We start from the raw sequence: 24,606 nt of genomic DNA on the forward strand, positions 1-24,606 counted from the left end.
TAACATGTCGCACTTGCAAGCCACTGCTAGGCTGAACAAGGCAAAGGAGATAAAATGAGCCTTAGAAAGAACAGTTAAGCTATTCAGATGTATTTGAGCATATGTAGGAGCCTCCCTGAGAAAAGGCAGGAGAGCCTACGTGCTTCAGAGGCCAGCTTTCAACAGCACCAGCCATTCAGAAAGCACTTTGTCAGCCCAGCAGCTCCCACAGAGCTGTGGGAGTTCTGGGTGTGGATGGCAGCCCCATCCATCCCAATGAAGTTGCATCCTGTGTGCACACAGGGCTTGCAGTGGTTGTCAGATTAATTACAGTTGGTCAGCCACTGCCACCCTGAAGCATTGTAGCAGGTCACCATTAAAACCTCACGACCTACCAAAGCACTATTTTGCAGAACAACCCACAATACCAATGACCCTTGCAGTGTTGATGAAGCCCTGCCAGTCTTGGAGTAACGGTGTTGAAAGTAGGTGCCATGAACAAGACAGGCACTCAGGAAGTCCAGGCTTCACCCGACAGGCTTTGTGACAACTCTCTGCTTGCAATTCAAAAGGTGGAATGTTTTGATACCTCCCAGGAGCACAGCCATGATTACAGGCCCTATTCTCATCCATGGTAACTCCAGCAAATGGGTAGACACCTACATCAGTGGTTGTAATGATGCCAAGCGAGAGGAATTAGTAATGCCAGTTTGTAATGATCCCTTGCAGGTGTGGGCTGAGACCTACATATGGGTTATTGCAGAGCAACAAATACCTGACAGGCATTATCTTTTTTTTGAAGCCAGGGGCCATGTACCTTCTCCTAGCCCACAGCAAATGGGAGTTAATGTGAATTAGCTCAGCACTTGCTGAAACAGAGCTGAAAGCTTTTACACCAACAGGAAACATCTCGTATGCTCTCAGGCTCCCAGTGAGGAATGGGTGAGTGGTAAGAAGCACTTATGTTCTTACCTGTTGCCACCAGCAGCCCAGGAGCTGTCTCTTTGCTGGAAATGCTTCCTGAAGTATACGGATTCTCTGAGAGCTGCAGATGTAAGTGCAGTGAGCAAAAGGGCTGTTGACAGGAAACAAACAAAAGGCAGAAGCTTTAGTATGCAACAAGTTAAATATCAGAGGAACCCTTGGCGACTGCACACAGATGCTCTGATCCTTCTGAAAATGACCTCTCTGCTCTTAGCACTGTTACAAATAGCAGCATATGTTCATTTTCTGAATAAGCACCATAAAAGCAGCTGAGAGCAAGAGAAGCAGGAGCGCTGCATTACAAACAAGCATGTCTGCATTTGTTTTTACCAACAGTCTGATCTAGAGTACTTTTCCCCAGAAAATTTCTTATTCTGACTTAAGTTCCATACAGAAGGCCAAGACGGTCAGAATTTTCCTTTAAAATCTATGAAGCTATAGAAAAAGAAATCTACTTAATGCAATCAACACTCAGCAGGTCAAGAGAAAAAAAAATACAGGGAGAGAGATTAACCAGTGAAACTTCAGAGAAATACCACTCCTTTGAAACACAGGGGCTACAGCCTACCGTAAGGTGTCTGTTCACCGAATGCTGTTGCATTACAGCAGTAAGCCCAACACAACGTTCTTGTCCTTAAACTGCGCCCTATTTTGGAGCACCTGGACTCTGCAGTTCTCTGACTGGCAAGAATCCCTTGTACCCAGTTTCACTGGATGTTTTGTTAGCCCAGCGACTAAAATAAGCAGCTCGGACGGAGTCAGTTGTGCTTTGGAAAAGGTCTGCCACTCACCAGCTGGCAAACCACAGGATCCCCTCTTAGATCGGTGTCCGGTGCCTGCAGCAAACGCCAGTCTCTGCCCTTGTTGTAGGTAATGAAAGTCTTGATTTGGTCATCTGCCTTCCTGTTAGCCAGGAATACGCCTTTGATCCCTGCTACCTAGGAAAAATGGAGAGAGATGAAAAAATACATCGGAAGAACAGGCCAAAAGTAAGGCCCATCTGAGCGCTCTCAGGAGTGGAAGGTCTCTGATAAAGCAATAAAGTCATCGCAGTCCAGCCTTAGAAGACTATGAATGGCATTACAAGCACATCTTAATGATGCCTGCACAGCTGAAAGGCCTCATGCAGTCTCTGTCTCTGGAAGAAAAAGACAAGGATGTTCACAGAGCAATTCCCTAAGGAACAGCCCACTTCTGGATCTCCTTGAGTGCTTGCAGACAGGCTGATGATGGGCTTGAAGGTACAGCACACACGATGTCAGGCGTGAGCTCTGTGAGCTGGGGTACGTGGTCTGCCCCACTCCCTCCCCAGACTGCTATAACCTGGGAGACAGCAGGTCACAGCAGCAGCAGTGTGGGATCTTTTTCTCTTGGCCTTTTTTTTTTTCATTTCACGCAAAAGATGGAAATCCTCAATATGCTGAAACACTGATGTTTTGCAAACTTGATTTCTTCACTTTCATTCCACTCTCAAATTCTGTCAAAATCAACCCAGTTGTTCCAAATGTTTTGATTTTTGTCAGCAGAACCCATTCCAGCAGAATATGCTTCTGTCAGAATGTTCCCAAGAATATTTTGTGTTGAGTCTGGTCTCTGTTGCACAGCTGTGAAAGTAAGACAGGACGAAGGACCGTGCTGCAAATCTGCAACTTTGTGGCAACAGCGAGGATGCAAATCCTTCTACTCTAAAGCCCCCTGAGTGACACTGCCCTTTGAATGACTCTGTGAAAATCTCTATCAGCGTTTAACAGTAAAGAGTCTGTGATACACAGCTGGGGAGTATAGAATTTGCCAAGGAATGGGAGATGTTGCATGTTTATTTTAGCTGGTTCATCACGATAAAGAAATATGTCTTTTTTCAGAGGCAAGAAAATGTATTTAACTAGGTGAAAATCAAATGTAAAGCCTGTCCTTTATACTGATCCATGCATTATTTTTTAGTTTTCTCTCATTGCCTTAAACTATTTGGATTTTCATAGCCAAAATGATTAATAATAAAAATGATTAATAATGATAAATGTATAATCCTAACTTCTATATGCAACTTCAAACACATTTCTCCACGGAACAGTAGAACTTTCCCAAGTCAGCCTGCAACCATTACTATTAGCGCTACCGATCAGTTGTTTGCTGCCGGCAAAGCAGTGAGCCCTGAACCTCAGCAGATCTCCCGTCCATCAAGTTACGACACACCAAAACCAGAATGCTCTGAAGAAACCAGGAACTGAAATAACTCCTCTGAATGGACTGCTCTTGGCCAAGGCTGAAAGGCCTGGCAGAAGAATGAGAACAGAAGACGATTCAGGGTAGAAGTTTTCCAGCTGTTATCTGTGGATAAATGGCACCTATAAACTTCTGCTTACAATTCATAAACTGCTCAGAAAGGTGGAATCCATATTTCCTACCTGCAAGACTCTAGCTGTTCAAGGAGAAAAACAGTATTTTCAGTCCTCTAGTCTTCCACATTAGGATGAGAGGGACAACGGTTTTCCCTTTTGGAAATGCCACATAGCTAACCCGTCCACTGACGTGAAAGCAACCAGTCGTCGCACCTATAGCAGAATGCACTGCATCTATTCTCACATCAGTCGGCTCAGCAGCAAATCCAGTAAATGCCTCTGGGCTGATTCCAAAACAAATGAAGATCCTGGAAGGCTGGTAAGAGATTTACACTTGCTTGAACTAGCAAGCAATTGCTGTTCTTTGTAGGGTGACCTTTACTACATACCTCATAAAGGTCAATGATGATATTCCCCTCCAGACCTCGACTGCTTTTCACGTTTTCCAAGGCCAGGGTGAAGTACACCCCTCGGGTGTCAGAGATATACAGGTTGTACGTATCGTTCTGGTTCCACTCTTGAACAGCTGCGAACACCTGATTCTCATCTGTGCTGATAATATGCATGTCCTGTTAAAAGAAGACAAAAGGCCTATTACCAAGGATCTCTGTATTTCTTTGCCCTTTGGGACATGTAGTAATTACCATGAGTTATGAAAGAATGGAGGTGGTGCATGAATTATAGGTATGTTAAACAATTTTCTCTTAGAGCAAGCCAATAAATTACCACCATTGTGACTTTTCTGCATTTAATTTTTTTAATGATCACCAGCTGGGCAAAGGGATTTTGCTTTCTTCATTTTTGGTAGCTTCAAGGAATTTCATCCAGTTTCATTTTTTATTTATGAATTTGAAAGTCAGTTTTATCACTCATGGAAGATTCACAACCTCAGAGACTGGAGGGAGTCCTCATAGACACTAAGCGTGGTGTAGCACCAGGCTAAAAGCAGTAACAATTTCTATCTACTTGCTGAACTAATGGGCTTGTGCTTCCAATAGGTAAAGAACCGGTTTCAAAAAAACTGGGAGTTTACATTTATTTGAAGCCGAGGAATATGGATCTGTTTGAGCTAATGCTGGTAGTGATTTTTAATAACATACTTTTCCATTGACAGTTTGTCTGAGATCTATTATTCCACTATATACAGGCTACCAAATAATCCACCCACTAACCTTTGTTGGATTTCTGCTGCTGTCCAGAAAGGGTTTTCCCCATGTAGTTTTAATATGAAAGAGAGATGACAATGAACTTTCTCAGTATTCTTTTAAAGCAGGTGCATGGAAATGATTTCCAAGGTGGGAATGCGTATTGAAGCACTTCATCCTTGTCACTGTTGTTGAACAAACTAACAGTGGTTCAGCTAGAAGCAGAATCACTGTGGCTATGTGGGACTTCATCTATCTATTTGTATCTATTTAAAATTTCCCCAGGGTGCCAAGGAACCTTGATTAATTTCTTGCACTGTTTCTGCATCAAGAAACCCTAATTCTGGAATTATCCCAAAGGATGCAGTGACCTGATTTTTGGGAAGAACATCTGGGGGAAGATCAGTTCAATATTCCCACCCTGCCTAGGAGGCAACTTAATCTTATGCATGAGGTACCTAGATGAAAAGTTGGGTTTGAGTAGATGTGGCTATTTCTAATAGACCTAACATAGCCTATCAGCATGGGATGGGGAAAAAAACATTTGAGGGCCTAATTCTGTCCCAGTGAGTGCAATCAGTGGGAGATTTGCCATTTCCCTCAATGAAGGAAGACTAAATCAGGAAGTTTGTTCTTGCCCAATAGCTCTAATTCCTTAAAGATTAAGTACATACCCAACCTATTCCAGCAGCGTGAAAATAAAGCAAAATACCCAATGACTTCAATCTGTTTTGACCAGTTGCAGTGGAAATATTGCATTATCCTATTGTGAGCCTCACATATGTACAACTCCAGCAGAGTTCATTAATCTACAGCTGACAGAATAGTTATTACTGTACAGCAAAAATGTTGTAATGACTAAGGGCAGCATAAACAAGCCTCCTTTACATGGCTAGAAGACTTTTGCCGTGACACCTAGCTTAAAAGTATTTTTGATTTTTAAATGACAAAAGTATCCCTGATTTTATACCATGCAGCAATTCCAAACCAGGGCCACCAAAAATCTGTCTTATAACAGGCCAGCAACCTGTGACAGTATCAATCAGCAAAGCAGGACAATCACAGGGCAGTCATTCTCCAGGGCAATCATAGGGCAGTCATTCTGCCTACCCACTTGTCTTTTTAATGAGGGGCAATTTTCAAGGCCAATCCATAATGTTTTTCTCCTGAAAATTGGCAAGAGGATTTCCAAAAGTTGGTGCGTGGTCAGACATTCTGAATCCCACACCACCACCGTGGAATGACAAACAAAAGAAACTTTTGTTTCAATACACTGTGGATTGTGATCAACCCAAATGGGAAGAAGTTGAGGTGCAACATTGGGAGTCTGAGATGCAAATTTCTCACAACTATTAAATTTTCAGGTACAAGTTAAAGCAAATATGCCATATCTGCTAGACTGTGGATATCCCATAGGCAATCAGAAGGGTAGATCTAGCTCACAAGGCAAATCTAGCCAACTATCTTACAATTATCCCCCAAAATTTTCATTTATGGAAGGAAGGGGAAGGCCATTACTGTTGGTTATCATCCCTCTGTGACAGCCTCAACAGCCATTCTGAAGCTCCAAAGAGCAGCAGTGGTCTCAGCTGCCCATTAGGCTACCCAGAAACTTGTATCAAGCCAAGGCACTGGAAAGGTTGGTCCTTGCAGTGCTACACAACCCCAAGCAATTACTACAGTATGGAATTTGAGTGTAATTCCAGGGACATATTTTCCTTGCTGAGGCTTGCACCGTTTGGTCTGGTAGAAAGCTAAGGCCTAAGAAGGTAAATCCAGGCACAGCTGTATGAGAAGCACTAACTTTCCTCCCTCCCAGCTTTGCTAGTCAGTGTTAACCTTAGGCCATCTCAGTCATCTCCTAAGCAGCATCACACAGTGGTTCTGTGTGTCCAAAGCATCGATAAGGCACAACTTCTAGGGAGCCAGCTCCACCTCCATCACTTCTTGGCATTGTCCAGCCATAGGATGGGGACAGCAGAGCTGCTTTACCCTGTGCTTCTCTCATTGTATGGAGACTGCAGTAGTGCTCAGCACCCTAGCCATTCTCCAGGACCCTCGGTGTCACAACCAGGCTTACAGAGAAACCGTTAATAGAGAACAGAGTAGGACTGGGGAAAGGCATTCATAGAAGATTGGTCAAGGAGATGTTGGTTTGAGCTCTGTTTTCTGAGGTACCTGTTCATTCCCATTTGCTCTTTACAGAGGAAAAAAGAAACTGTTCTTCCTGAAATGCTCACTAATCAAAGGCAGGGAGAGGTAAAGATCCCAAATCCATATTCAAGAAAGACCATTCGAGTAGCACAACAAATGGAGCTTCCTGGAGAAGAACCCCAACGAGGTGCTTCACCACTGGGTAGGCTGTGCTATTCAAGATATTACATGTCCGTGTTCATAACTGGTGCACTCACCTTAGGAAGAGAGTATTTGGGCAATTTAATCTGTGCAAAAGGCTCCCGTCTGTATGACACATAGTAATTTGCTCTTCCAGCAGCTGTCACCTGTGGAAACACCAAAGAAAGTGAGTGATGACCCTTCCAAGACACCCTGTTCTGACAACTCTAAGAGGGTTTGACAACCTTTCTTTCAGATACCTTTTCTATGACCTGCACAGCTGTCCCTAAAAGCATCTGTATAACTCCAAAGAAACCCCAGACTTGAGAGGGCTGGAGCATTATTTATTTAAGCTGTGCTATTGAACTTTCCATTTTGGCTCTCATGCTTCAAATCCAGCACGATTTTAACAACTCAAGGAAAAGTGGGTATAAAGTTTAAGGTCCTGAGCGGAAGAAAGATGATCTGGTTTCATCACATGGTTCCAGCACAACTACCTTGGGCAAGTCATTTAAAGTCTCTGTGCTTCTGTCCCTCTCCTGTAAGAAGGGATAATACCTCTTTTGTCTGCTGCTTCTCAGCCTTGTCTGTTTGCACTATAAGTCCCTTGGGGCCAGGGTTGTCTTCCAACAACCTTTTACAGTGACTAACAGGAGAGACCCACACTAGCACCGCTTAATGCAAACAGTAAATGCAATGAATGTGCTCTTGGAAAGCTGGACCTAAGCTCTTAGGATGCTCTTTGTTGTTATAAAACCAGTTTCTCTGAAATCATACTGTCTTATGGACTGAATGAGCTGTAAAAGCTACACATAAATGCCACGCATCAAAGAGATCTAGCCCTGATAACTGGTAAAATACGGGATTTTAAACCTGTCACTAGACACTTACTCTTGCTGTGGGTGTTCTTTCTGGCACCATTTCAGGCCCGGCTACATCAAGGCTTACATCAGTAAATATCCTATATTCTGCTGGTTTGGCAGTCTTGCAGGTTTTAAGATAAAACAATACACAAAGCTCTTCTCTATTATATGGAATGTTATTTGTTGGCTTCTTAAGTTTCCAATAAAGCTAACACAAAGGTCCTAGATTCTCTCCTTGATATACTCCCTTTTATCTGACAGTGATATTTCAGAATGAGCTTACATGGAATATTGCTATAGCATCAATTATATTCTCAGTAATGATATCGCCTCTAGAAAGTGGCTTTCTTCCCTAGAGAAGCTGTCATTCGAAGGACACGATATTACTGGTCATGAAATTTGATATCTAATCAACTCAAGATAAGGCTTTTCTATTGACAGTTTGAAGAACTGGAAAGAATAGAAGGTTTAGAAATATGACAGGCTTCTACACTAAGACTTCCCCTTCTGCTTGTTTGCCATTTTTAATTGTAACATTATCACAGCTGCATTTAGCACTCCCAAAAGAAAAAAACCAACCACCATTATACCACACCACATAAGAAGGCAGAAAAACAACCCATATCACAGCAAACAAACTCTATACAAACAACGTATAGCTAAAGTCAAGGGGAAACATGGGCATGAAAATCTAAAGCTATTTGCTTACAGTCTCAAAACAAGCCAGCGGCAGAGAAAGGGAGAGAACAGGAGTCACTTGACCCTCACTTCATGTAAAGTGCATTGCAGACTGGTACAGTAGCGTTTTGGGTCCTGCCCTCCAGCTGCGAGGATGGTGAAAGGGCTATGAGTGCTATTTCTGAAGGCTATCATTCCTATCTAATACTACCACATCTAAATCAAGTTTTCACAGGTGAGAACAGACTGTGCAGGTGATTCACGCTCAGTCCAACTCAAAGGCAAAAATTCATGTTTGCAGTAACTGTATCTCTCTCCGAGTTGTACAAGCATTGCCAAAAGGATCCCACACTTCTAAGTCGTATTACTTAAGTAGCACAAGGAATGACCCCTCTTAGTGGCATTTCTGACCTCCAGCAGAAGACCCAACTTCTCAAATTATATAACTCTGCCACGTGAACTCATTTTACACCACTCATGACTTCAGCACCAGATCATTATTTGTAGCAGAGGCTAGATAGGACTGAATGTGTCCAGTGACTACCTGGTAAGGACCCTGGGTCCAATATCCACCTCTTCTGATGGGCTGAGACATGGTCATCATGGACTCGTCTTTATGATGCAGGCATGAATATTTACATACTTTCTAAATGCTCTGATGACTAATTAACACTGGGAATCGTCCAACAATCTTCAAGTTAATCACATGAAAACAGAGTGGCAGAACTATCAAGGGGTGATTAAATTCCCCCCTCCGTGCCAAGACAGGATCTACTCCAAGTCTGCCACACTCAAAAGATTTTACGTATATTTTTGGTTTTATGCCACTGCAAACTGATACCTGGAAGTTTTTTGGTTTGGATTTTTTGTTTGTTTGCTTGTTTGTCTAATTTTTAAGGCAGAAAGGCAGGATTCAAACACTGTTCAAGTTCACTATGCATTAGCTAAACTCCCTTTCAGTCCTCTACCTGGACTAGGTCACCTTGACAAAGGTTTAGAAATAGAAATCTTTGTGGTCTGTGGTCTTTCTGAGCCAGTTAACGTGAAGCCACCCACAATTCTGTTGGCAGGAGTTGTGCAAAGCTTTTCCCAGCCAGGACCTCATCTTTGCATGATTTACATGCACGGTTACAGCAGTTCCAAAAAATGATCAAGCCTTCAATAAAGTTTTGGCAAGCACTGTGGTAGAAAATTAATTTTGGAAGGCCCAACTTAATTTATTTTGATGAACTTTTCCTTTTTCTATGAGCAAACTCTCCAACACTGTAAATCCCAGAGATTATGATAGTGTTTTGCCCTCTAATGCCTCCTTTTAGTTCACATTTGATGAATGTCACCCAATTATTTGCTGTGAGCTCATCTGTCATGCTCAGTACAGAATTAGCTGGGTTTGTCTTTTTCCTCCTCCTTTGGTAATGACTGGCTCGTTAATCTGTTTTTCTGGATTTCTATTTTATGTGTTTAATTGGGCTTCTGGCCAGTGGAAATGATTCCTTTGGACAAATGTGTTTGTCATTAAACACATCTGTCTCTCCTAACCTGTGTTCTTCCACTCTCTATTCACGATCTATTACTTTTCTTTAATACTTTCACATTTTGTTACAGGACAAAAGTCTGGTCTCGCTTACATCAGCGGACACTTACAAAGAGAAACATGAGACATTTCTGTTTAAAAGCCCTGAAAGTTTCCATATGCTGGCACATCCCTGCTTCTGACCTGCAACGGGACAGAGCGCATCAAACAGAAGACAACAAATATTTCAGAAGGATGGAGAGAATTATAGAAAATTTGCCAGGAAATCCATTTGTCTCAAGAATTTCTGTGACATGCCTAGGAACACACAAAGCCATTTATCATGTTAATGATTTAATATGATTCTTTAAGGACAGGTTTTGTTTTTCTTTTTTTCTTTCTTCCTTTTTTTTTTTATTTTTTTTTTTTTTATAGAATGAGTTATGAAGTCCCAGAATATAAAGACGATGTCAGGACCTGCAGATGACAGCGTAGCAGGCTTCCTTTTCGTCTTCCTGGCTAGCTGACACTGGGACCCCTAATTTCCAAAGTAAGGCTATTAAGGTAAGTAAGGTAAGTAAGGTATTGCTGTAAGAAACATGGAACTACTAAAACTATAAAATGACCCTGGGCTAAGCAAGACCCCACCTGCCTCCTGCTGCTCAAAGATCTCACAGAAAGCCTAAAGTAACATGCCCCGATGCTGACAGTGAAACACCATATATCAGAGGCACAGCCTTGGTGGAGAAACAGTGACAGCATGCAGAGAGCGGACGCTTCCTAAGCTAATGGCTAAAATAGAATGGAGGGCTCTTTTCTACATCGTTTATCAGCCTGGTTGGTTTCCAACAATAACTATCACTTGTCCTGCACGGTTATTGGAGCAGGTCATCTACTTTTTACACTGGTAAAAACATTAGTTCAAAGCAAAAGAGAATTGGTAAAAACACTGATCACCCCACAAAGAACAGACGTGCTTAGATGTTTGTGATTCCTGTAATTTACCTCCCGCTTCAGGCATAGTAAATGGTGACTTAGTCCAATTACTGAACTGAATTTTAAACTTCCTTGTTGATAGTAAGTCTTTTGATGTTATTTCCAATAAACTTGCTTTCTTCCTGGGGTCACTTCCTTTGCTTGTAGAGTTCCCTCCTTCCCAGCAACATAAAATGAATTGGTAGAAGTCAAAAGTTGAGAAACACTGTACCAGTATTGTAATGGCACCCCGGACCTGTGTTCTCCACCTCCATAGGGTGCCCTGGCATCCCTCCTCACTGCTTTAACCTTAGTTACCCTTTCTCCTTCTTGTGGGCATAAAATCTCCTAAATCGAATTGTGGATTAGAGCATGGAGGAGTGATGACGAGGTAAGCAGGCAGGCTGCTCCGCTCACACCTTTAGCAAGGGATTTTGGTGTTCTTCAGAGCCAGCTACTGCCTAGGCCTTGCACAGGTTTGCCAGCATGAGGATTGAAAAGTTGTGCCTCCTCTCCCAAACCCAACCCCAATGCCAGTCATTAGAGATTCAGAAGATGAGGAAGAACACATCTGCTTGAGCCTTTATTATCCAACATGGCCAGGACAAACCATCTTTCAGATATTTCTGTGCACTGAGGTTCTTCCACTGCCCCAGCATAAATCACATCATGACAGGTACCATCTAGTCTGAATTATCTCACTGTAGTTTTCATTAATATCGTACCTTCTGCACAGTCATTAAAGCAATATGCAATTACCTGGGTGTGAGGAGATACGTCTCTCTCTGCTGCAGAGAAGCACGGATTAATGTTTCTGAACGCAAAGCACCCTCAAGCTGCCTGGTAAATTCAGCAGGCTTAGAAAACATGCCACTTTTTAGAGTGTCAGACCCATCAGTGACAATTTGCTAAGCCAAAGGAGCATCTATTATACTGGCCTAGTCCCTGTTCAATTCCCTCTCCCCTCAGAGCTATGATGGCACAGCTATAGGACAGAGTAATCTTGAGTAAAAATATTGGATTTGGTTTAAAAGCAACTCCTGCAGAAAATGTGCACAGTTACGCCAAAACATGAGCCACATTCAAGCTGCAAACGCACATTACCCACACAGAAACCAGCTTAAGAGAGGAGCATAATTGCACACATTAAATCTTCGTTTGAAGGATTTCAGAGGAAACACATGAGCCTACCAAGGTAATCCTTTACATCATCAGCTGCAGACGCTGCTGATACATCAGACAACATGAGGGGAGGGAAGAGAGCAATAAAAGAAAGTATAGCACAAAAGCTCTAGAAACAAAATATAATTAAATAAATGAATGTGTTAATAATTTTTTATCAACAGATATTTAGGTTCAAGTTCCACATCTGGTATTCGGAACAGCAAAGATGAAACAGAGCTAGGAATGGATGAAAAGCACCCAGCAGTGAATAGGAAAGTAGCAAACCACTTACTGCCTATCTTGCTTTAAGCAGAGCTTTTAACTAGCACCTGGGATGCACTTTCTTTCATCTGTATGGATTAATTTCCCCCACTGGAGTGCCATCCAGCATTTTAAACAGGGGCAAGAGAAGATCAGCTGTAGCAGGCATTATTCACCAGTAAAACAGGTGTAATCATGTTCATCATTTAAACGTCTTCATCCTATTAGTTTCATAATAAGCTTTTAATGATTTCTTCAATAAAAGACTCAAAGACCAACCCCTACAAGTTGGAGAGCGCTCTATTGTCCCGCCAAGCCGTTTTCTCTACCATCGATCGCAAAGATAAAAATCAATCGTAGCTAAGCAGGGTGAAGTTAAAAATAAATTGCATGGATTGATTTCTGTTAAGACCTTTGGCTCCTTGTTAAAAAATGGAGGAAAGAAATTTATATTTGAACATGGTGTATTTAGCTTCTATGAAAATAAAGAGAAGGCTTTAGACCAGGAAATCAAAGTTTAATTTTCCCCTCCTATGTTTCACTACTGAGAAGTTTCACACTAAAAAAAAATAAAAAAACTTTTTCCTTTCTTTATTCCTGGGGAAATTTACTACTTATTTAAGCTATTAAATTGACAGCTTGAGAACTGAGGTCAGGAATCCATACGAATTGGCAAAATCTCAGCTGTGGCTGCTGGTTGAAGCCTACTCACCTGATAACTGACTTCGATTCAGCAAATATGCTCATTTAGCCTAGCCTTAAATATCCAATAAACTTGAAACATACACTCATGTCCTACTAAACATAAGCAATTCCAAGTTTTTCTAAACAACCATAGCTGCAACCAGTAATAGCAATAAACTACTTCTCTGAGCTAAGCTTAGACAGATTTAGCTTACAGAATTAGGAACTTTTTTTTCCCCTCTACAAAACCCTAAAAAGGAAATGTCCCCCCACTCCAGTTCTAAGGCTATAAGTAATAAGTATTTTTATTTTTACTGAGCCTGAAAAAAATAGTTCTCATAAACATATCTACTTTGATAAAAACAGAATTTGATTCAGATTAAAAAAAAAAAAGAAGCATTTTCTACAAAACCACTTTTTCCATCAAACAACTTCAGCTGAAGTTTTTGGACACACTCTGATGAGACTCCAGGCATTCAAAAAAGGCAATATTATCCACAGGTTCTATAAGAAGCTCTCACTGATTGTGGGTGAATACTGACATCTGCATATGTTTTAAGGAGACTTTCTGATGCAAGAGAAGACTGAATCGGTTCAACAGCTTTTGGCAGAAGTGTTTGCTCCTCTGAGCCAGAGGAGTTATTCAGATGTGATTGTAAGAGTCCCACTTAGCTGCACCACACAACATCTGGAGAAATTCTGGGTTTGCTCGTTCTCACTCAAGCTAGTAAGCAGGCTGAGATGCTGCCCTGCTGCGCCACTCTCTGAATTAAGCAAAAGTCTTCTAAGTGTAAAATCACTTCAGAGGGTGAAAGAGAGCCAAACACATTATCAGTATTAAAGAAGAGCATTTTGACTTAAGCTTTTTGCTTTCTACATGGAATTCCTGCCATCTATAAGAACTGCAGCTGCTCCCACACCGCTGCGTGTGCAAGCTGTGAGCAATCACTGTCCCCTGCTCCTAAATGGCAATGCCACTGACCCCATCTCATTCAGGAGGCTTATAAACCACAGCCAAGACTCTACCTCTCTTCTCTTCCCAGCTCCCCTCACACTCCTTCCTTCCTTCATCACATCAACGTCAAAAAAAAAGGGCAACCACCAGAGCAGCTTAGCTTTTTGGACGTTGGACTATCATATGGTCCAGCACAACCTGACCTGAAGAAATCTGGAGTCAAGAGAGAGCTGTGCAGTTCCCAGAAGACTGAATCACAAATGGAATGGCATAGAAAGCTGCCAAGAAAGCTTCCCAAGAGGAGAAATGGCAGGAGGGGCCAGGTGAGAGACCAGACCCTCATTTTCAGCCTGCAGTTAAACACCTTGGTGAGTTATGCCATGGGAGCAGAAAAGGGAAGGGGAACACATGTTCCCGCTCTTGAAAGGCTTTGGAAAGTGATAATGCACTGCCTCTCAGCACGTCCCTCTGGTTAATGGCGCAAAGAACTTCCCATTTAAAGTGGAAATGGAGCAGGGTCTGAAGCAAACAGCCAGCCCTTTTCAATCAGAGCTTGCAGGTCATTCGTGTCCTTACGAGGTGAGACCACCATGCAAAGGCAGATCTGAGTGGTCATCTCCAAAGGCATTTGTTGGGCCTGCTAGAGAAAACAGGCATCGTCCCCAAATTCAAACCAGGTATCAGCTTCTAAATCTCAGAGGAGTCTTCCATGCCCAGTAGCTTTGCCACTGCCATGGAAAGTGCTGAAATTCCAAGCTACATTTCAGATCGACTTCAGCTGCACTCTGTTGGGATAGCAGAGTCTGCACCCTCCCAGAGAAAAATAAAGACATAAAGAACAATCAAGATAGGTATTGATCGTGCATCCACACATCTCTGCACTGACTTACAGCCAGTTCAAATCAAAAAGGCCAAAGTTACCCCGAGGGTCTCCAAGCGCTGACAGAGAGAGAAGCTTAAGGGAGGAATGGGGACAGTGTTAACTGGATGCTGAACTAGACTGGTATGTCCTCTGGGAGGAAAGCCACACACTGAAAGGTTTCCACAAGGAAAACGCAATAAGATTAATAGGGGGAGGAAACATATTTTATGAGACCTACAGCAGGGGAAAAAAAAAGAAAGGACAATTTTCAGAGACCAAATCCTTCCTCAAGTCCCTTAGGGTCTCGTGAGTATCCCCTTATCTGTCCCTTTTCTAACTCTATCAGTTCCAATCTCATAAAAAAATACTACCTCTCCCTGTAAACTTTGTCGCACTTATATCCTTAGGCAACCAGCACTATAACAGCAGCACTACCAGCAGTCCTCATCCTATGCATTCTGAAAAGTTTCATCATTATTATTGTCCCTCTCCTGATACCTAGGGCTCTGTGTGAAAATACAGTCTGTACATGGGTCTGCACGAGCGCGTTGGGAATGTCATCAGTCCCTGCTAGCAGCCAGGCTTCCCCAACACAGGACTCCAGCCACCCAGCAGAGCCACTGAGCTATTGCACCTGAGATAAACAGCACATTGGGTAACTAGGAACGACGACTTTAACTTCACAATAATCAGCTCCCTATGGCAGCTGTAGGTCTGTCCACAAGAATGTTGCTTTCTGCAGAAACCACTGTCCCAGAGCAAAGCTGATTTCCAGTGAACACACTGCCACATTTGCACCCCCTTAGGAGTTCTCAGACCACCACAAATCAGCAACACTGTACTGGGACTTTTTTGGTCCACACTCCCCTCATTCCCTGCAATAAGTGATGAAGTTTGCTCATGCTTTCTTCCATTTTCAGTGGAACATTTTCATCTGTTGGCAAAGAAACGTACACAGATCATTCCTGTTCTTCTCTTTAGTCTTTGAAGAACTAAGTGGCACTGATGTTATTTGTTTACTTATAGAAAAATAACAAGTTTTTCTCCAAACAATGCTTTCTCACTCAAAACAGAATTTCCTGAAAAATAATCCCCATTTTCATTAGAGCGTATTGCATTTTAGACTCTTTTCAGCAACCTGAGCAATTCCATTAGAAACCCTGATACAAGACTTGCTTGAAAAATATTTTCCCCAGAATTCCCCCTGTGATTTATTTATGCCATTGAAATTCTCCAAAATATCAATAGATGAGATTCATACATAAAACAAAAGACTATCCCTGACCTCTGGGTCTTACCATGTAAGCTCTGCACAGGAGAATACCATAGCAGTTCAGGTAATTGTCAGGAAGTCAAATCTCATAGGCAGCTGCAGGTTATCACTGCACCTAACACTATCTCAGTAGCAACTGTTCAAAGGCATCAATAAGGAAAGGTTTGGTACAGGTAGAGAGAATGGCACATTACAGCTGGAGAGAAAGTATGGGCTCCACTACTGCACAGCTATGTAATTGAACACAACCAACACTGACCTTAATGGCAAAGTTGCTCATTAAATTAGCTCCTTTTTGGTACAGTAAATAAATTCAGACATATTCCAAGGTTTTGTCAGACATAAATGACCTCCTCTGCAAGCTGTATGAATTTGAAGCATTAAACATGAAAGTAGATGATGCTACTGGCTCCTGGCTACAGGTGAGCAAGCCTGTCAACTGAATGAAAACTTATACGCACAACAGAGGGCAGGACTTTCTCTTAATGTATCAATTTATGCAGAATTATCCAATATTAGTGATGTGCTAGGCATCCTTACATAACTACTGATCAATCAAATAGAAAGTCAATCAATAAATTCAGAGTGATCACCTACTGTTTTACTCATAAGAATTCTTCCTACTCTCTCTTAGTAGCTATTTCTTCCTTCCTTCTTCATTACCTTTTACATTTTTCATCATGTGCTACGTTATTTATCTCCTTTGCCTGGTAACCAGTCCCAGTCTTTTCAAACTCTCTTCATGGGCAAGTTTTTTTCAAGCACAGGATCATTCTCATTTTCTTTCTTTGCACTGCAATTCTGCAAGATCCTTTCAGAAGTGCTGTACAACAGCATTCCACATGATAACGAATGACTGATTTATAATGGCACGATAACATTTTTTGTATTCTTCTTTCCCCTATCCATCATACACTATAGTATCACATTTGCTTTGAGTGCACAGTTACACAGGTTAATGCTTCCCAAAATCTTACAGTAAAGACCTGTTCATCAACTTGATTAGAATGGATATTCACTAGTAAATAACTGGATGCAGATAATCCAAAACACTGATATCAATAGCTGGGACTCACCTTCCCTAATTTTAGCTGTCAGAAAGTTAGAGGCCTTCTCTAAGCTAAGTTCCTTCTAATATTAATTAATATTAATGAGAAAGGCATATTCAGAGAGAGATCTATCTCATCCTGCAATAGGTGCAACAGGAGATGAGATGCCCCTGAAGGTTTTGATCTCTCCACTCATGGTTTAGACTAAAAATCTACTGTTTTCACTACAAAAGTTAAAAGAAACAGGTTCCTCTACTCCAAGACATTACTTCTGATTTGTTCCAGCACAGACAGATCAGAACTCATGCGCTCATCCTTTATGCAGCTATTAAACCTCACCAGTTTCTTAACATTTAATTTGATATTTATTTATTCATCTCTGTCTAATATTTGAAATTCAAAAGAGCTGGCTCCTGTATTTCTGCCCAAGATTACCCAGACAGAATGATATGCATGAGACATTGCACACACAGTCAATCTGACACATCCCATAATAGGCAGCTACATCACATGGCTTGTGAGACTAATACATCCAGGACATATCAGCTCTCCTACATATGTACCGAGCAAACATTCTTGCATAGCCCATCAACCATATGCTGGACACGGTGGATTTAACACAACTTCAGCTCGGAAAGGTGTGTGCTGTGCATCTGAAGTGTCTGCATGTACCTCGAGTAGTACGTATTGTTCTCTGGGTACCAACCTCCCAAGCTGGAAGATGGGGATGGGGAGCAAAATGAAGCCCCCATAATTCAAGGGGAAATGGTTAGTGACCTGCTACGCCACTCAGGCACACACAAGTCTATGGGGCCTGATGGGATCCATCCAGGGATACTGAGGGAGCTGGCGGAAGCGGTCACCAAGCCACTTTCAATCCTTTATCAGCAGTCCTGGCTAAATAGAGAGGTCCCAGTTGACTGGAGATTAGCAAATGTGATGCCCATCTACAAGAAGGGCCAGAAGAAGGATCCAGGAAACTACAGGACTGTCAGTCTGATCTAGGTGCTGGGAAATGTAATGGAGCAGATCATCCTGAGTGCCATCACACAGCATATACAGGACAACCAGGTGATCAGGACCAAACAGAAAGGGTTTATGAAAGGCAGGTCCCGCTTGACTAACCTGATCGCCTTCTATGACAACATGACCTGCTTAGTGGATGAGGGAAAGGCTGTACCTGGACTTTAGTAAAGCCTTTGACACCATTTCCCACAGCATTCTCCTGGAGAAACTGGCTGCTCATGGCTTGGATGGGTGTACTCTTTGCTGGGTAAAAAAATGGCTGGATGGCCGGGCCCAGAGAGTTGTGGTGAATGGAGTTAGATCCGGTTGGTGGCCGGTCACAAGTGGTGTTCCCCAGGGCTCAATATTGAGGCCAGTTCTGTTTAGTATCTTTATCAATGATCTGGACTAGAGGATCAAGTGCAGCCGCTGTAAGTTTGCAGACGACACCAAGCTGGGCAGGAGTGTTGATCTGCTTGAGGGTAGGAAGGCTCTACAGAAGGATCTGGACAGGCTGAATCGAGGGACTGAGGCCAACTGTATGAGGTTCAAGAATGCCAAGTGCTGGGCCCAGCACTTGGTTCACAACAACCCCATGCAACGCTACAGGTTTGGCCCATGTTGACCTGGCCTGATCTTCTGTTTTTTCTGGATGTGCTGCGTGATGGTGCTGAAGATGATCTGCAATTTCTCAATAAACAGAGCAGAACTTTCTTATAATCTGGATTCATTCAAGAAGAATGTTCCCCCAAGAAAGTAAAACAGGAGCTTAAGGCAACCCAATCTTACTCAAAAAGGGAAGCATATGTTTCTTCTGTACCACCTGGATCCAAGCCCCATCTCATCTCATCTCAATTCCTCCCCACTCTTCAGCATTGGTGACAAGCAGTTAACATCACCTTGGCTGTGATCTCTGTGTTTCCTGAGCTTTCTATGACCTGTAATCACTGCAGCCTGGCACCCAGTTTTCACCCAAATGGCACATCTTCAGGAAGTGTTCTTCCATATCGTACTATTCATTCTCACACTTCCACAGGTATGAAATGGGGAGAGATGGCCTTGTTCCAGCCATCCCGTGTATTCTCAGAAAATTTCAAAAACAAGTAGTTCCCCATTCAATTTCTGTCACTTTCTCCTCATCTCCAAAATCATCAACTAGCTGACAAATTTACAGCCATCTTCCACTTTGAAGTTACCCTGTAACATCTTTTTCCAATCTCTCTGCTATTTTACCTCCTACTGCAAATCTTTGTTTGCTCCATTAGCATTACTTGACTGTCAAATCAGCATAAACCTTGGCATTTGTTAAAATGATCCCTCACAAATTTCCTTTGTTCTCTGTTCTCTCCAGTTCATCACTAGCTTCTTTGTATTTTCCAAGTAGCCACAACAATAGCAAGTTAGAGCCTCTGTGAAACCCATGGACCGTTATGACTATTGATGAATGAACTTTCAAAATATTTCAGATTTGCCACCAGACAAATGATGAGCAGAGAGATCAACTGTTTTATCTCAGACTACATTGCCAATCTATAGCAGGCAGGCATAGACGCCCAGCTCTCATGACTTGCAGTCCCATCCACTCGTCCTAAGAATATGCCTGCTCTCTTGCACAGAACAAATACCTCGTGCAAACAGAAGTCATGTCACATTCATATCAAGTCAACATACCTGGATGAAGATATATTCATCCTGAACAACAAGGGAGCTGATGTCAATGGAGCGCGAAAATGGCCCACTCCTTTTGGTCTCCGAGCACTCCTGGATCCGACAGGTCAAATAGTGGGTGTCTGTAATGGGAGAACAGGTACACATGAGAAATTCCCAGGTAGGAGCCTGTTGTCTGAAGATGTCATCAGCCATTTGAAAGAAGATCTCTAAAGCGAAGTCTTATCCTCATCTCCAACTACCTAGACGTGATTGCATGGTCTACCTCCAGCCTTTAAAACTGTAATTGCTCTCTGGAGTCAGGAATTCATCACACTTCCACACTCACTATTCCCTTCCCCATTGTACAAACAGCTCTCAGAAGGCTGGAGTTCAAACCATAAATGGAGGGTATAAATCATAAATGCATCAGAAAACTGATGATGAGACCATATGGAGCAGAATATTTCAAAAGCTACCCAAGTAGGATTTATCGATTCCACTACCTTGTTGGGGATTATATCCCCATCCTCCCCTTGAAATACCCTAGCCTTGATGACTGGTTTTAATTGTGGTAGTAACACACAAGGAGAAAAGAAAAGCCCAAACCAGAACTACTGAGTTCAACTTATTTTGCTGTGAAAATTACAAGTACCTCCCAAACTTGTCTTTATAGCCAATATAGGAGAGGTATGAAAATGCCATGGACACGAAATAGCATGACTAGCTGAAGAGTCCCAACAGTAGTTACGTGCACTGCAAGAGGCATCAAATGCTTCTGTCTAGAGAGAAGATGAGAAGACCATCACAGTAATGGGATGCCTTGTCAGTCCTTGACATTGCTTGAGAGAAGGAACAAGACTGGGAGAACATGAAGAGGACGTAAGGCAAAGGCAGGCATACAGAAAGTTGCTCAGAATGGCAAGAAGACCTGCTCACCGCCAGCAAGTTGGCAGGGGTCAGGGGGGATTAAGCATTATTGCACGCAGGCTAAGAAAGGATCTCATGAAACAGAACAATCAAGGCACTGTGTCTCTGGGTGTATGTAATCTAAATATGCCATCTCTGCCTTTCAACTGCTCCTTTGAAAACTGCAAATTAGGGAGAAAATGAAAACACAACTAAGATGAAGGCTGCAGTGATAAAAGGGTCATATCTTTTACACTGCGGCACTTCTACAGGCTTCTTAGATTGAAGCACTTGTTTGCTTTCCTACACAGGGTGAGGACAGACCATCAAGGAAGAAAACAGCGAATTTATAAGGGCGGGGGGTGAGCCTGGTGCAGTGATTTCAGGTCACAACTGCACCTATGAACAAGGATCTTGTCAAACTGAGCCCAAAAGGATGAAAGGGAAGTTTAAAAGGACAGTAACTAGTCCAGTAAAGCTGCTTACAGGATTCTCCATCCCATAAAACTTGCTATTGTCCTTAGTCTGTGTCTTTCCAGTGAAAGAAAAATGTGGTTCAGTGGAAAGCATTGGGATTTCATGACTGAAATCCTCTGACACTCAGCTAACTGCCTTCCCAGATTCAAAGACAAGATTCCCAAACTGGCAGTTTCCCCTTCCATAGCCTTGTCCCACCAAAAGACTCTTTAAGCATGCAAAAAGAATGCAAGTCAGAGGCACTGGTAACAAGCATAATAATTTTTTAGAAGATACTGTCTAAAAAAACTCACAAACTACAATCAAGCTTTAATCTAATAAAGGTTCATGACCAGTCGCATGACAGAAGCTCCACATTTAAAGGCCACAGACCTGGTTCTGGGTTGAAGCACTGGGAATTCCAGGTTAATAAGGGCTACATGGATGATTCAGAGAAGTTGCATAGGTCTGGCGCAGCAATGTAAACATAGTCCCACTGATGATGCTAAAGCAGCAGAAACTGTTGCTGCTGCCAGCTTGCAGTATCTGGAGGTAATTAAAGTGTATGATGAAAAATATCTGACCTAGAGACAGTGCCAAATAACTGGAGTATCAGAGTTGTGCTTCCTCCCAGCAAAAAATACCAGCAGCAGCAGAGAGGTAAAATGGGATAAATTAAGATTCTTCATCAACTGACACATACACACTTGGTCCAGAGCTGCTCTTTACCTTCTCAACAAAGAATCTAAGACATCTTTGCAGTGGATGAAAGCAACTTCTCAGAAAACAAGAGGGTCCTATATACTGCCATGCTATGCAAAGAGCTCAGCAGCCTTGCCTTGTTCTTTGAGGTAGCACTAAAATTAGGCAGAACAAGGAGGAGAGGTCAGGAGCCGTATTTTTAGAAGCTCGTTCCCTCCGGTATGTTCTCCCACACAGTCGTCTGGGTATTCTTATCCCTCCAAAAAGGGGATAATTTGCTGCTGCTGAGTGACAGAATGGGAAGAGGAATAAAAACCTGTCACAAATAAATGCAAATAAATCACAAGTGTTGACATGACAACTAGCTTCCTGCCTATTGGGAAATGTGTCATTTTGAGTGTGTTACACCAGCAATCAAATATGCTCAAAGAATGGCACCTGATTAATATTCACATGAAGTTGGTGCTGGAAAAGGGGAGTAGCTCACTACCCATTTTCTATTTAGTCTCTTGTTTACTTATTTCCATATATTTTACAACACAAGGCCTATGAAAGAAAACACAGATGCAAAAAAATTATCTCCAAACCTGTCTGCCTTTGGGCACGAAAATGAGTAAAATGAGTTCAAGTCTTGCCTTGCTTCCTGGTGCCCCACAAAAAATGAAAAATTATTCCCTTTAAGATATACTAAAAACCAGGTGAAAATATGACAGCATGCAGTTCACATTTGTGTGAAGCAAGAAACAACCCCAAGCCCCTGCTCGAGCTTCTTGAAGGGTATGATCCCTTCATGAGCTACGGTCCCATTTGCACAGCCCATCTTCCCCTATATAGAAAGCACAGGGCCCCTCAATAAAAATGTCAGTTAAGAGAGAATGGGGCATCCTAACTTCCAAGCTGTTATCTCCTTCTTCTCTGAAGGGATTTAATTTTTCATCCCTCTTCTGCACAGCCACAGAGAGAAAGGATGGATGCCCAGAGGGGCAGGTGGTACGTGCCCAGGCTATGCCTCTCACTGGGAGATGCATGCCTTAAGGAAGGTTGGCTTCTATCTAGGGACTATTTCTAATCTATATATCATCCCACACAACACCAGAATTAGGGGATTTGGGTTTTGGGGGTCTTTTTGTTATGTTCCACTGCAAAAGGAGTTGAGAAGAGCTTCCTATTTCTTAGACAGGCTCAAAAACTTCTCTTGCTTATATCCCAACATGCAGCTACTTTCTCAGCCCATCTGTGAACAAGGCAATATGGACATCGAGCAGCCTGGAGGGTTTGCTGCAGCTCAAATCCCAGCATCCACACCTCGACACAAACCCTTCCCACCAACTTATCTCACTTAGGATTAGGGAATGGCTTTCTGAGATGCGCAACCATTTTTGAGTTGAAGTGCTCTAAACACCTCCCCATTGCTAATTAATACAGTCTCCCATCCTGAGAATTTGGAGTGTATTTTCACCCTTTGTAGAAGTGACAAAACTGAAGCAATTTCTTGAAATTTGCAGCAATGGACTGGTGAAATAAGCCAAACTACTAAGCCTCTGCTTTGCCTGCCAGCCATGACAGCTTTGGCAGGGAGCAGCAGCACAAGAGGCTCTCTCTGGTGGGTAACACCCAAAGATGTAGGTCCCTGGAAGGAGAGGCTGAAATAGTCAAACCTGTCACTGTGCTGACCTGTGTGCAGGTTACTGTGGCTTACAGACACAGGGCAGCTCCTCCTTGGCAGCATCAACAAGCCAGCTACAAGCAGGCATGGCTGGCCAGCGCAGCTAACGGTGAGAAGGGCAGCTGGTGGAAGCAATGTTGCATCGGCAGACTGGCTCAGCTTAAGTCAGGTCCTGGTGCCAGGCAAGACTTAAAATTATGAACTTTCAGTGAAGGTTACCATGGGAAAGGGAAAAAACTAGCTGGCCTCGACAGTTTTTTCCCCCAAAGGAAAAGAGGATCTAGAAACGTAGACAGGACTGTAAATTATTCCCCAGGAATTTGTTACCCTGTTTTATCTTTCTGGTTAGGTTTTTTCCCTTCTTTTCCCTTTAATTAAAATACTGTTTATTACATTGTATCTGTGAGCAGGGAGAAGATTATCTCACTGAACATCAGAAAGTTTAATATATCTTTCCCAGGAGTGCTGGTGGGTGCTTGTGTCAGTGTATTTGTAATAGTTCCCTTGCATCCAACCCTGTCCTTGCTGCTGCCTATTACACCCAGGCAGAAGGTACAGTGCCCAAGGCTCCTACATGTTTTTATAATTTAAAAATGCAAGCTCAGATTATTATTCTGCTACAATAGCTCTGCCAAGATGTCAAAAAAAAAATGTGAGAAAATTCATCTGCTACAAAAGACAGGAACAGCTTGAGATCAGCTAGGCACTAGAATTAGCAGCATCTTGCAAATATTTAAGGAGATTAGACACAGGGGGCAGATGTTTTTTCATAGACCCTACCATCCCTAATGACCGATCAGACAAAACCATGGGGCAAGATGTCTTGGAGGACAGACACCAGAGCAATGAACAGGACTTCCACCTCCCAGCTCCATGAGCTGATTGACAGCCCTGACTCATTTATGGATGAATGAGACTCTAGCATGCCCCACCAACTTTTACCCAGCCACAGAGCATATTTTAGGCTCCAGTGTCTGTATGGGTATTAGATAGGTCCCTGAGTCCCATTTCTGCTAAAAAAAAAAAAAAAAAAAAAAAAATCAAGTTCAGCATACTCCTTCCCCCCCCCCCCCTTTTTTTTTAATAAAAAGCATGGAGGGAAACGAAAGAAGAGGAAAGACAAATACCCCCTCCAGAAGTATCATGCACTTTTCAATTGGCCA

At 42.5% G+C, this 24,606-nt stretch overlaps 1 protein-coding gene across 1 annotated transcript in view; it reads right to left on the reverse strand.

Moving 5' to 3' along the window:
* The window catches only part of SORCS3 (sortilin related VPS10 domain containing receptor 3), a 210,652-nt gene that overhangs the window by 64,486 nt on the left and 121,560 nt on the right, over positions 1-24,606 (reverse strand). The window contains exons 7-11 of the mRNA XM_009643479.1: positions 19,735-19,853; positions 6,859-6,948; positions 3,692-3,871; positions 1,755-1,901; positions 952-1,054 (exon numbers count right to left, since the gene is read on the reverse strand). Of these exons, the coding sequence (XP_009641774.1) occupies positions 952-1,054; positions 1,755-1,901; positions 3,692-3,871; positions 6,859-6,948; positions 19,735-19,853 (639 nt within the window). The remainder of the gene's footprint in view (positions 1-951; positions 1,055-1,754; positions 1,902-3,691; positions 3,872-6,858; positions 6,949-19,734; positions 19,854-24,606) is intronic.

Source organism: Egretta garzetta, unplaced genomic scaffold (assembly GCF_000687185.1).
Source record: "Egretta garzetta isolate BGI_Z169 unplaced genomic scaffold, ASM68718v1 scaffold8, whole genome shotgun sequence".
Classification (NCBI taxonomy): domain Eukaryota; kingdom Metazoa; phylum Chordata; class Aves; order Pelecaniformes; family Ardeidae; genus Egretta; species Egretta garzetta.